This window comes from Balaenoptera acutorostrata, chromosome 3 (assembly GCF_949987535.1).
Source record: "Balaenoptera acutorostrata chromosome 3, mBalAcu1.1, whole genome shotgun sequence".
NCBI classification, from domain to species: Eukaryota; Metazoa; Chordata; class Mammalia; order Artiodactyla; family Balaenopteridae; genus Balaenoptera; species Balaenoptera acutorostrata.
Genome location: NC_080066.1, coordinates 13822726 through 13837602, shown reverse-complemented (window position 1 = coordinate 13837602; position 14877 = coordinate 13822726). Strand labels below are relative to the sequence as shown.

The following is a 14877-nucleotide window of genomic DNA, read 5'->3' as shown; positions in this document are numbered from 1 at the left end:
CACTCAGATTACTTTCTATTATAGGTTATTATAAGATATTGAATATAGTTCCCTGTGCTATATAGTAAATCCTTGTTGCATATCTACTTTATGTATAGTAGTTTATATCTGTTAACCTCATACTCCTAATTTATCCCTCCCCTCCTCCCTTTCCCCTTTGGTAACCGTAAGTCTGTCTTCTGTGTCTGTGAATCTGGGCTTGAAACTGTATTTAAAAGGGAATGGAAATGAGAAGATTCGGGATAAGTTTTGATTTTGGATAAATACAAAAAAGAGCTTGCTGATAATTAAAATCACCTGCAAATGAAACAGACTGGCTTTGCAGGTAATATTCAAGAAAGACCAGGCCGGTAACAGGGGTGGGGGGTAGGGATTGGGGTGTCATGTATTCAAAAGAGGTTGAATAAGAGCAGTTGTTTGCAACTTCCCCCCCCCCCATTCCTTAAGAGAAGCTAATTCATGTGAATACCACTGTTAGGTAGGGAAAATAAACACAAAATCTCATTTTGAGTCCAGAATAAGCCCCAGTTTACCTGCACAGGAAAGGATAAATTTCTTGTGGATAAACTTCTCATCCATCTTTGGAGACACTGCCTGGCACATAATAGATGCTTAATAAGTATTCAATGAGTGAATGAATGCTTAATCAATCAGGGCTCTGGACTGCCTAGGTTTAGCTGCATAATACTGTATTAAAACTACAGAGTTTACACTGTTCCAAACAGAGAGTTCTTATCCTCGAGGAGCTTATAATCCTTATGGATGGAACATGAGGAAAAGCTTTTACTCTAGAATCAACTCTCTTAATACTTAAAATTTCTTGGAGGGCTCAAAGCTTGTCTGCATAGACACCAAGCAGAGGACTGATTTTACATTATAGAACTATGACTTAAAGAATTTACATATTATGAGTGGTTCTTTATCTAATTGTAGAGCATGGGCTCCTGCACGAGAAGGTGTTTAAAAAGTAATATTTATTTATACTTATTTACTGAACCACTATTATATGTGTTGTACTTTGTTAGGATATATGGGGGTTACATGATAAGACTAGTAGTTGCCCTTGAAGCATATGTAAAAATATCTATGAATATCAACCAAAATAAGGAATATAAACTACATGAGAACAGGAATTTTGGTCTTTTTTAGAAAATTTTTTGTATTTCCAGAGCCTAAAAGAATACTTAGCACATAGTAAGCACTCAGTAAATATTTGCTTTGTAAAGCAACCATAATCTGATAAAAACTAATTTAAAAAATAGAGTAAAAAAAAAAATTTGCTGAATGAATTATTGAAAGAGAGAGTGGTGCTCTCCCAACATTCTATTTGTTTCCCCACATTCCCTTATTCTCTTGAAATTAGGTGGGGTTATGGGACTAGTTCTGGATGGGCTGCGGTTAGAAATATCGTGTCATTTCAAACCCAACATCAAAAAACTTGTGCAATCCTCCAGCTCTCTACTCTTGCCACAGGGACCAAGGAAGCCACATGCTCCAGATGCGAACAGCTAGAAGATGGTGAAGACGTCATTATTCTGGGTCCCTAAATGGCTAGTTAGAGCAGAATGTCCCTTTTCCCACCAACCAGTGATAGATAAGTGGCATACACTGGAAAAAAAATTTTAAGTCACTGAAATTTCAGGATGATCTGTACCATAGTCTATCCTGATTAATACAAATAGTAAGTGCTATGAAGTTAGTACAGAGAATATACAATGGGAAATTTTCAGTTGGCCTGATCAAGAAAGGTTTCATAATGATGATGACAATTTAGCTAAGCCTTGAAGATGTAGTATTCCCAAGGTTAGTTAGCTACAAGATGGAAGTCATCCCTTATAAACCTTTCTTTTTAACTCTATTGACATAGTTTATCTAAGTGATAAAGATAACATGCTGAGCTGGCAGTGCTCGTCATGTTTTGGTTTTCTTTTACTTCTCCATATAAACCTTAAAATATTAAACAATCCAAAAAAAATCTTAGGAAAGAAAGGAATTGATTTAGAGTGGTACAAGCAGGGAAATAGTACCACCTGTCCTAATGGGAATAGGGAACATTTCTCTTTGACTGTGTGACAGCACAAATCTCTTGTTTGAAGCTTACATATAACCTTCAACACAGGAGAATATCGTTAAGTGCATTTCTGAAAATCTGCCCATAAATTCAATTGCTCTATATCAAATTTTGTTCTCCAACTGACTTATAATCTCAGAATTAGATATAATGTGTAATTACATATAATGTATAAAATTACAATGAAGAATACAGGAAAACTTTTAAATTTCATACTCTGAATGAGAGTAAATTTTCTTGTACAGAATGATAATAACACTAAATTCACAAGAAGTAATAAAAATAAAGAAGAAAACAAGAAGCTCAGCTTTCCTCTGCCTGAGTCAGTAGTATTCAAAGAGATGGAAGGCCCAAAGCAACTTTTCCCATTTGTGCTAAGAGACAGAAGACACCACAGAAGTCATCTATTCAGCCCCAACTCAAGGCAAGAATCCTTCTACAACTTTTATAACAATTACAGTCTGCCTCAATATTCGTATAGAGAATGTAAGATCAGACAGCTTATTCACTCACCATAACATATCTAGCTTATTATCCAGCTGTTGAAAAAATGTATTCTTTCTTAGCTTTTATATTTCTTATATTTTAAATTTATTTTTGTCTGCTTTAAGTTTCATTTCTACCATTGACTAGTAGTGTCACTTTGGGCAAATTGTCTCACCAATCTGAGTCTTAAACTTATTTTTCATCTACAAAATATGGAACTGATGAGACTATGCATCTCTAACATCCTACCTAACTAACATTTTGTGATTTTAAAATCTTTTCTACAAAACTCTATATTCTGCCTTCGGACCTCCGCATAATTGCATCTTATGGCCTCCTTTCAGAGGGTAGAAGGAATGGAATCTTTGTTATGTTGTGAGGCCTTTCCAGTTTTCCTGTATCCCTTTGTCCTTCCACAGCAGTAGAGTTTCAGCCTTATAAAAATTCAGACGAGTTTTTCCAACCTTTTTCATTTGTTTACGTATTCCCTATGTAAAGTATGTTTGTATGCAAAATTTTTCAAAAAGTTATGTGAGTACTGAAAGTAAGCTTCCTCATCCCTTGGAAAATCTGTGTTTAACTCTGAGTAGAAGGGCAGGCAACTGAGCTTGCTACAAATGCCTCCTAGCCTTTTAGAAGCTTTTCTCCCTGCTAATTAGCTGTGAATGTTTTGTTTATTTGGTTTCTGTCCCAGCAAGCAGAAGCAAAGGGGCTAGAAATGAAGGGCCCTGACTGTAGAGAGGGTGACCTCCAGGCTTGTCCACAGTTGTAGTTTCCATGGAAGAAGCTTCTTGGGAGGGAGGATGCCTCCACTTATAAATAGTTGTATAAAGTACAGTATTCCATTTACTCTCTTAGGCAACTTTTATTTTAATTTTTTAAGGTAAAAGTCATAGCACTACAGAAAAGATTACTCTATTTTCTCAGCCACTGCTCCTCAGCAACCTATAAATCCTGATAGGGTGGAGATATGCATGCTGGAAATTTCCTACAATAATTTCTAGTCTAACTGTGTTCATATTAGATCAGCTTGGTAGTGAGAAAACATGGGACTGGGACTTAACAATGAGAAAGATTAACAACCTTAGGCAATGCACACATAAAGGAGTTGTACATTTTATAAATTACATTACTGAGAAATGTAACATAGCAGGTAGAGAGAAATTTAAATGGTGAGTTCATAGAAAATCAAACAAACTATCAAGCAAATAAATTCTGAATACTGAAGACCTTTTTCATCTCAGAAAATGTAGAGAACTGTGAACTATGATTTCGGTTGGTAATCACTTGGGATATTTGGTACTTACTGATTTTGTATGAGAAATCAGTGGTGTTAAGGACCTAAATTATCATGGGCCCAAATAAATGAAGCTCCAACACAAACAGGCAGTGACAAAAATAAGATAAGTTATAAGAGTTAAAATGAAAATATGCACATAGCATTGGTTATATTTCATCAGTTGTTTGCTACCCTCATGGCTATGAATATGTTTCAGAACATATACGGTCAATTAAAAAATATCCAAGAAGGGCATTTTGGAGGTCAGAAAAATTTCTTGGGGTTATAGGCTGAATATAGTCAACATGGAAGACTGGATTAGTCAGATTCCAAGAGATTGTGTACTCCCTTCAAACTATCGTGAAAAAAGAAACACTGGTAAGATATGAAAGTGTCACTAGGGCTATACTTTTAATGTTAAAATTAAATTCTAGCCTCAAAGCACACTATGCCCCTCCTGATATAGGCCAAGTTCCTTGTTATATTCTAATTCACATTCCATGTCTTCAGTTGATCATTCCACCTGCCGTTTTCGCTGTCTAAACACATTCTTCTCAAGTTTCCCAAGCTTCTCTACACACGGTCATGCATTTTACTCCTCTCTAAAGTTCTCTCATCTCTCTACGGACACATCAATTTACAAACGCTCTCCACATTCTTCTTCTATGGTTTCTCATTTGACTTTTTACTTCTCTGCCTATGTGGGTACATGAATGATATAGGGACATACATTTTGCTAAATATAGTAATATCCATACATCTTTCCCTTCAATATTTTCCAATCTAGGAAATGTTTGTTATTAACTTAACATCAAATATTTTACACATATCAAGTATAATTGTTTTCAGTTACTGGCCTCATTCTTCTAATCTACCAAATCTTATAATTCTTTCAATATATTTTTCAGAACAAAGGAAAGGAACAAAACCCAGTGCTGGAGGTAATAAAGACCTTCTCAAAAAGCAAGGGGAGCTATCAAAGAAATACTTCTACCTCTGCCCTGCTTGATCACAGAACCACTTTGAGTATTTTCTGCCCACTATGTACTTTAACTTTCTCATTCCTAACAATGTATACGTATCTTTGACAGACATGTGCGATGGAAACACTCTGCTGTCTCAATGTCCTTTAATAGATTTGTCAGATTTATCTATTGGAGTATAAATTCCTAAACGGCTATATTCAGAGTCTGGAGACCTGGGATATAGTCTTAGATGATAGCAATGGGCTATGTGGAATTTTCTTTTTTCTTCTTTTTTAAAAAGCAGTTGTACAATGTTTTCCTCAGGTTTCTTCCAGTCCTAACACGTATGATTACATGGGAGTTACTGTATCTATCAAATTATTTTTGTACACAAACTAGTACACAGAGTGGGTACTTCACTGTCAAGTGTCTATTCATCTTTCAAGACTCAATTCAAGTGGCTCCTCTTTTCAGTTTTCCTTGGTTATCCTAAATAGAGACAATCTTACTTCTCTGAACATCTACAGAAGTCATTGTTTATACTACATATATGAAGCTTATATACCATATTGTGTCCCAATTATTTTAATTCATGTGATATAACCTCTACCTGACTGTAAGGTCCAAGAAAGCATATTCATCTCTATAGCCTCTTGTTCTGATACTGTGTTTAATAAATTTTTATTGAACCTGCTAAACTGTTTTTCTAAAAATATAACCAGAAGAAGTTTTATACATCAAATAACTACGATATAACTATTCTCATCTGTAATTTTTTTGGGAAAGGGATAGAAAAGAATTTAGGTAAAATAAGTAGGCAACAAGGAATTTTCTTAGGGATTTTAGATACTAAGTAATAAACAGTGAACTTAGGAGCATAAGCGGAACCAGAACTGCCACTTTTTCAAATCCTACTGGATAACCAACATATATGCATGTGAAGTGTAATAAAGGAATGGGTATTTAGAGGAAGAGTGGGAGGAAAACAGCTGAAGATGAAGAGCTGTTGATATGACAAGGACAAAATTTGGGTACCAGTTCTGCTAGTGTGAGGCCATTTGCTGGAAGTCTCTGAATCTCCCACTTTTAGCTTGGATACTCCATCTTATCCAACAGCTGTCTGCTTACACAGAATATCTGCAGCTCAGTTTTAATGAACTTTCCATGAAATTCAAGGGATTCACACACGGAAGTAAAACTCCCTTAACTGATACCTATTTAACTAACTGTATGCTTATATGAGCTGGTTGTATTAGCTCTTAAACCTATTTGTGTCAGTGATACATGTTACTGTAATTATACGATTCAATTAAATATTATATTAAAAAGATGAAAACTGAGTAGAAAATGACAGTTGTTTCTATGAAAACCAAGTGGATGCTTTGGAAAGCTCAATGAAAGAGTTGCTAAAAATGCTGTTAACTAGATGTAAATAAGTCTATGATGAAAGACTGAGTGATGGATATCATACAAATCTCTAAGGCTTACACAACTACATTGCTTCACAAGAGTATGATTTAACTCTTCTTTAGAGAAATCAACTGGAAATTTGTCCTTAAAGAAACCAAGATGATAGGTATGGTTTACGCAAGAAAAAGGACTCCTACTTAAAAATAAAACAGTGGCCTTGTATCACAAGAGTGGTGAAGAAAATGTTGAAGGTCATGTGTATCATTTTTTTATATTGAGGGCTCTAGTAGGGCTCTTTTATCACCACTGTGCCAGTTACTAATCCAGACTGCTTCGGGTAAAAAGGGCTTCCTCTAAATTTCATAAATACCTTATTTAAGAAGATCTCATAGAAGTGTCACATGAAAATTTCAGTGTTGTAGATAAGGCATATGTATTCACATTACACGATTTTATGAATGATAAATTAATACAAAGGTCAAAGCAGATAAAAAAAAGCAGACAATCTAATCTTAATAGCAACTATTCAGTATTGCTTTGCTGATGCTTATGAAAGTATAAGCTATATGTTTATCAACCTAAAATACTTTCACTATTACAATTTGTATCAGAGTCTACTATATTACATTATTTTGTTAGTGAACATGAGAAAAACTTTAAACTTCAAACTGATTCAACAGTTTAGGAAAGTTTCTGAAGAGGCTAAAACGTTTTTATAAAATTCCTTATTTTTGTAAGCTTTCTACAAATTTGTGATGAGGCAAAACAATAACATGTAAATCTAAGCCATCTTAATATATTGATTCTGTTTTTGCAAATTACTCCACGCTAACCAAGAAATGTTAATTTTACCAAGTAAACTTTGTTTCAAATGACTTAGATTAAAATTACAAAGAAGTGTTTCAGACTGACATTTTATGTGATATTTTATTTATACTGCCTCATGACTATACTTTTAAATTCATCTACATTCTGGTTTGCCTATTGCACAGATTCTAAAGCCGGCAAAAAATAATCATTCTTTAAAAAATATAGGAAATCATGTCCTAAAATATTTTTCTGTCACATCTTCTCATAAATATACCAGTATGATAAATATACTTTCCCCTCTCTCTTATTAACTCTTACATACATAGCATACAAGGATTGTGGATTTTTATTCAAATAAACAACATAAAACTTCAAATAAACAACTTAAAAACAAAAGCTTTTAAATTACCAAAATACTTCAATTGTCTCTATTAACTATAAACAAAATATATGATTCTGTAAGCAATAACTGTTAAGATAAACTATTTTGACAAAAGAACTGGTAAATATTTTCTCAAAGGCTAGAAAGAAACACACTAGTAATTTTTAGTTCATTTTCCCTTCAAATATAAAATTTTCATTATTAGAGGAAAAAGAGGAATACAGTACAGAAGTTGGAGTCATTCACTTCCTTAAACAATTAGGAAAAACAGCTGTTGCATGAAAAAAAAGTGAGTAGAATTAAACAAATTATCTGTCTCTCTTGCTCTTTCTGAAATGAAACATTTCTTCCAAAATTACAACTTCAAAGAATCTCAAAATTTGTACACCAAAACTATTATATATTCTTTCAAATATTCTGTTTATGTGTTGGAAATCTTCTAACCAGATACAACAATTAAAATTAGCAAAGCAATAATAGAATATGTGTTGGTATGCTAAATATAAAAAAATAAGAAATTGCCACATAAATATGATATGTACATTCTATTGTTAGAGGAAGACTGACTAGCAACAGAAACTTTGATTACCAGTTTAAGACAAAATATCTTGACTCCTCTTAAAGTTGCAAATAAAATGGAAAGCTATATATATTTTTGCTTAATTATACCAATGCTTATGTAAAGTGTTTTTTTTTTCACACTATGTACTTAATTAAATGCTATTAAAATATGGTGACAAGCTATTTGAGCTCTGTTCTTTTTTACTGGATATGCCTTAAATGATTAAATTTTTATTGCTTTTATATCTGTCCTAAAGATAGTATTGCTGCAGCCACGTAGCACAGGGAGATCAGCTCGGTGCTTTGTGACCACCTAGAGGGGTGGGATAGGGAGGGTGGGACGGAGACACAAGAGGGAGGAGATATGAGGATATGTGTATATGTATAGCTGATTCACTTTGTTATAAAGCAGAAACTAACACACCATTGTAAAGCAATTATACTCCAATAAAGATGTTAAAAAAAAATGAAGTAAAAATTATAAAACTGAAACCATAAAAAAAATAATTTATCAGAAAGAAGATGTGACACATATATACAATGGAATATTACTCAGCCATAAAGAGAAATGAAATTGAATTATTTGTAGTGAGGTGGATGGATCTAGAGTCTCTCATACAGAGTGAAGTAAGTCAGAAAGAGAAAAACAAATACCGTATGCTAACACATATATATGGAATCTAAAAAAAAAAAAAAGGTTCTCATGAACCTAGGGGCAGGACAGGAATAAAGATGCAGACGTAGAGAATGGACTTGAGGACATGGGGAGGGGGAAGGGTAAGCTGGGACGAAGTGAGAGAGTAGCACTGACATATATACATTACCAAATGTAAAATAGATAACTAGTGGGAAGCAGCTGCATCCCACGGGGAGATCAGCTCGATGCTTTGTGACCACCTAGAGGGCTGGGATAGGGAGGATGAGAGAGAGATGCAAGAGGGAGGGGATATGGGGATATATGTATACATATAGCTGATTCACTTTGTTATACAGCAGAAACTAACACAACATTGTAAAGCAATTATACTCCAATAAAGATGTTAAAAAAAAAAAGATAGTATTGCTTTTTTCCTTTTTTTAGTGTCTTGGAATTCTAAGGTGTTATAAAAGCAGTTTAAGAGATAGTTATAGGAATAGATACCTAAATAAATTTTAGAACTATTCTAAACTAGGTTTATACTTATACTATTCATTCAATCAGCATTAGGAAGCATCTACTGTATATTCAGCATTCAGATAGCAGGCATAAATTATTTCATGAATAATTAAAGTGAAAGCATCTAATATTATAAGAAAGAGGTACATTTTACCTGGATTAGATGAGGCAATGCTTTTAGTGTAAGGCAAAACCAAATTCCCAGCTTGCAGGGGAGCAAATCATGCCATTGTGGTTTCACCAGTAATCTAAAGGGAAAACAAAAAGCAAAAATATAGAAGCAAAATATAGAAAGAAAGCTGACAGACAAAATATTTTTATAATAATCATGAATTCTGTTTTGAATGGCTATTTCAACAAAGGAAGAAGTTTTTCAATGAAATATTTATGACAGTTATCATTTAATCTGACATATTTTATCATAAAATATATTAGTACAACAAATGCAATTATGTATAATAAGTAAGAGAATCTAGGCTAAGATTTTGGGGAAGGGGACTTGTAATCAAGTTATAAAGATAAAGAAACAAAAGCCCTGTTTCTAACCTGGACTTTTCATCGGTTTGGCAAAATGAATTCTTAGACCTTATGATTACTTCAGCGGTAAAAGACTAAACATCATCAGAGTGTCCCCAAGTGCTGACAAGCAGATATGAAGACTGTAGCATAAACAAACCAATACATAAAAATTAATGTCATTTGCAGTTCACTGAAGCATTACTCACTGATGTCATCAGAACAGAAGACAGGCAGAATAGTCTCTGATCTCCATCTCACATTGATCCAGTTCCTGCCCTGCTGTGTGAACTATTTAAACCCTTTATTTCTTCCTATGAATCAATAGAAGAAATGGTGGTATCTCTTTGAGTGTGCTGCATATCACTGTCTCTCTACATACTGTCACTCCTGAGCTAAACTCTACAGTGACAGACTCTTCTAGTAATACTCTGTTTCTAAAGTTCAGTACAAAATTTTCAAACAACAAGAATTCAGGGGTTTAATTATTTAAGTATATATGAACACTTTACAAAGGGAAAAACCTGTAGAACTTTTGCTTAAGGTTAGAATGTGTTTCATAAACTATGGCACGTTATTAGTCTTTTATAAACTGAATACAGATGTAAATGTTAGCATATCTGAAATGGATATACATATGAAGTCGAATCACGTTAAAGACATATTTTAAAGCAATTTTGAATTATAAAATGTTTTTATATGCTCCCACCTTTCATTTTTTTCTGAAGCACCAAGTTTTGATACATCCACAGTCTTCCCGCCTGTCTTTTTTTTCTTTTCTCTCTTTTTTCTACTAAGCAGTTCATCCTTAATGTGGAAAAAATTATGGTTACAGGTTATCATTAACATGTACTCTTCAAATGTTATCAAGAGTCTTCTGTGAAGGGTAAACATTATAGAAGAACATTTATGCAAATGTATGTAGGGTCCAACATGATTAAGTAAAATCATCAATCTTTAACAATAACTGTTGCCATGGTAACCAGTCCTTAAACACACATGAAGTTCAGCACTGTCAGTCATGTGTATCTCCATAGCAATCAAAGTTTTCTAAGAAGAGAAGGCATTCAACTTACTTTTTCTCATTCATCCAACTTTAATAATGTCACTTCAAAAAGAATGAGTAAACAGATGCTAATTCATGAATACTGATAAATATGTTTATCTTTAGCGTATAAATAAAAGCCCATAGCAGAATACACTATGTAGTAGTATATTAGGCTAAGAAAAATGTAATATTTTTTTAACCAACTGATCTCTGAAATTATAAAATTATACTCATTTCAAGTTTTACTGAGTTAAAAACTTTTAAAATAATCATTCTTTATATAAGGGCCTGCGACACAAAAATTTCTAAAATCATTTTACATAAAAAATATGTATATCTGGAAGGTGACAATTAAGAAAACATAGCTCTACCTTCTAATTTTCAGCTAGATATTCGAGCCTTCACAAAGTTTTGTAACAAACTCAAATGCCACATTTTAAAAAAGAAACATATTTTCTTCTTATGTCATGGATTCTTGAAATAGAAACATATCAAATACTAAATGCTGAGTACAAAAAATATTAGAATAAGGAGTATATGCAGAAAAGTTGAAATTTTTATCAGTTGAAAAAATAAATGTCTGAAATTCCATGTAAAATTAAGGAGGCGAGATCATTTGATTTATTACCAATACTTACCAGTTGTTTTTCCAGGTAGATTGACCAAACCACAGCATAATGACCCACTGTGAGAATAATGAACAAAAGTAATGCCAGCTCAGCATTGCTCATTTTTCTCACCCGCCTGTAGTAGAATACAGGCTGTCGCCAATCTGGAAGTCCATTGATCAGAATATCATCATACCTACAGCAGCAAATATAACAGTTTTTCATAGGGAGTTTAACATAAAAACAAAAAACTTTATTTGTACTTATATGTAAAAAGAGGAAAGAGAAAAGAATTTCTCCAGAAGAGATAACATTTATATAGATTATCGGCATTACAATGGCCTATAAAGCAAAACATTGTATCCAATCACAGACAGCCTTCAAAAAGGCACACAGAGGTCTGCTGTGGATCCCAGACCGTGTGTGTTTAAACCCCAGTGACGTGACCCCTGTGACGGCAGCTAGGCTGAAGGAGCCATAGAGCCTGCCTCTCCGCTGCAGGCTGCAGAGGGGCCCCGCCATGACAGTCAGCAGCAAGAGGAAGGCTCTCAATGGGAGAAAATCAAGATAAGAGCTCTGTCTGCTACCATGAATTATATATTAATGGAATCAAAATCAGGATAAATTTTCTAGTCAGTGCTTTTATTTCCACCCCTTTACAAGGGTTCAAGGTTGAAATATTTATCATTTTATCAAAGCTTCTTAATGACATAAAGAGCCTATAAAATGAGCACTTTTTAATTTTATGTTGGTCACATTCCTTTAGAGAATAAAAAATTCCCAAATTAGGAGATGTGGAAACAACCCATTTCTTGATAAAACTGTTTATTTGTAAACATTTAAGTGGCAATTTCCTCATTTTTTGGCTTTGCTGAAAGGGAAGAATGTAACAAATAACAGCTTTCCTAGTAATGCATTTTAAATCTGCTTTCTTTAGAATGAAATTTCAACTGAATTTAAATTTACCCGTCAGACAGTTATTGAGGCAAATATTTTTAAGGTTAAAAATCAGGAATAACATTTATGATTGTAAAACTCAAAATGGTCACACACAAACAATGTTCAAAACACACAACCTGTTAATCTTAGTTCAACACAACTCATTAAATATTCTAATCACACTATTTCCAGAATTAAATCTTCACTGAAAGGCCTAATTTGGTGCAACACATTGACCAAAATATTTTAATTAAAAATATTCTGAGTTAGTCGCAGGCCTAATTACAGGAATAGAAATAGGGCCTATATTGTCAGGCAGGTCAGTAGAACTCAGTAGTAGGTTTTTCTCAAGTAAATTGACCGATCTAGGAATAATAGCGCAGCTGCTAAACTGCCAGTCTTGACATGTAAATCAATTTAAATGCAACAACTGCAGTAGCTACTTTGATAGTTATTAAATTGATACCTTGGAGATATGCTTAAAAAAATAAAGCAGAGGATTTATTACAGGCAACTTCTTTTTTCGGTACAAAAAATATTGGTTATAAATTCGAAATATATTTTATCAGGCTATCTAGAAAACGTGACTTTTAGGATCAACTTAGATTATTAATAATAATGGTAGATCAGAATAACCAATGTTCAAAGCAAAGGACATTAGTGGTACTAAACTCTTAAAGGCAGGCAAACTGTGTAGTATACAAGAATCTGCTAATTAAAATATGGTTGTGCAGTAGCTGGGCCAAAGTTTGATGTTAAATATTCTTTTTCAATATTTACATAGCAATTCTTGAACACTAATATCAAGACATAATAACACGATTTCATCAAAAGTTATCATTCCTGTCCTCGAAAATTTATCTTTAAATCTATTTCTGTAAAAACTGACTCATTTTAGATAAGAAATGGATTGGCAAAAAGGTTTCAAGTGGTATAATGCAAGATTACAACATTTGAATGAAGTCCAATGAATGAAGTCCTGAATTTATTCAGAATCTACATTCTACTTCAGATTTGTTGAGGAAAAAAGGCGGAATATAAAAATAATTATTTTCAGCTAATCTCTCCCATGAAATAACTTCAAGTAAAAAGTGTGGCTATTAATAAAGAACACCTAAGAAAGTGGCAACAATTCCCTAAGAGCATTGCTAAGTGTTAAATTTGTTTTAGATCTAAACTGTACTGGAAGAAAACCCAGCTGAGCTCATAGCTGTGAATCTCGTATCAAATATTTTATCACCATCATCTTTGAAATGCTATGTGTCTGTTAATAGCTACTATTTTCTACCCCACATATAAATTGTTAGTGCACAGCTAAATTCAAGATAGCAAAACCTTATGCACTGAACACATTAAACAACACTAGATATTTACTAGGCTACGTCTGCCACTCTGAACAACAGTCTCCAAGGATTAAGCTTAGAATCAATGCTCTATTGATTTTACTATCAATGAACATTATGGCTCACACGACTGGCCATTTTAAGGGAAGATAGCTTCTATTATAGTTCACTTTTTAGAATATATGCTGTTAAAAGATAAATCACTGCTTTCCTGAAACACTGAAAAAATAAAGATATTTCTTAAAATATAACAGACATTATATTCATAAGTTATTTCAGAAAAAAATGTTGTGTTGACAGCACATAAAATTTAAAACATCACTGTTATGCCTTTTCTATATTTAACACATAACACTGTTAAAATAATTAAGCTCATACAAACTGCTCTTAACAATTTGTTAAAATCAGATTAAGAATGTACACATGTATGAATATTATAAGAAAATACAAAAGTAAATCTCTGTGATGAAAATATCACTAACGTAAAAAATCATATGGAACTATTAATTAGAAATTAAAACATTGATCAATTCTACATATGGCCTAATACATGTTTACATCATTTGATTTTCTTAAAATGCACATGATGAACATAATAATGGTTACATAATTATGTGAGTTCCATTCTATAGTCTGCAATTCATCAAATATTTTTAGCCTAATACAAACATTGGAAAGTAAATCTAAAAATGTTTAAATTACCAGAAGAAAAAAAAGTATGTAAATTAAAAATATTATTAGCATGCTTTGAAGAATAAAATAGTAACTATGAAATTAAAATAGAAAACATGTATATTATGAAAATGAATATTGAAATAATTCTAGCATTTGCCTAAATTGTGAACCTCCCATTGTAAAAAGTTAGAATTTTTAGCTTAAAAGAGTAACAACAACATCTATTTAGGTCACATATTGAAACTTAAGAATAAAAATTAATTGTACAAAGATCATAAACAGGAAACAAGCTTAAATTAATTGATCTTACTCTCCTTTATAAAATGTACATATGTGCCAAAAATTGTGGTACACAGCACTTTATATATTGTATATGATACGTGTCTTATAATATCTCCTACTTAGGGAAGGTACTAAGAAAGATTTCTTATTCTCAGGTTAATGTTTATTTTTATTCAAACACACCTGTAATCAAATTTACAATAAGGAGGTAATGGATTTGTAAAAGTTTTGCAGATTAAAGCTGAGAAAACTATACTTTTCATTGGATTTGTAAATAAAATGTGACTTTACTTAGTAAACTAAAAAAATACATTGAACTTTTACAAATATAGTACCATAAAATAGA

The 14877-nt window shown here is 32.7% G+C and overlaps 1 protein-coding gene across 1 annotated transcript in view; it reads right to left on the bottom strand.

Moving 5' to 3' along the window:
* The window catches only part of DNAJC1 (DnaJ heat shock protein family (Hsp40) member C1), a 197790-nt gene that overhangs the window by 106173 nt on the left and 76740 nt on the right, over positions 1–14877 (bottom strand). Inside the window, exons 4-6 of the mRNA XM_007189873.3 lie at positions 11323–11488; positions 10346–10443; positions 9275–9368 (exon numbers count right to left, since the gene is read on the bottom strand). Of these exons, the coding sequence (XP_007189935.1) occupies positions 9275–9368; positions 10346–10443; positions 11323–11488 (358 nt within the window). The remainder of the gene's footprint in view (positions 1–9274; positions 9369–10345; positions 10444–11322; positions 11489–14877) is intronic.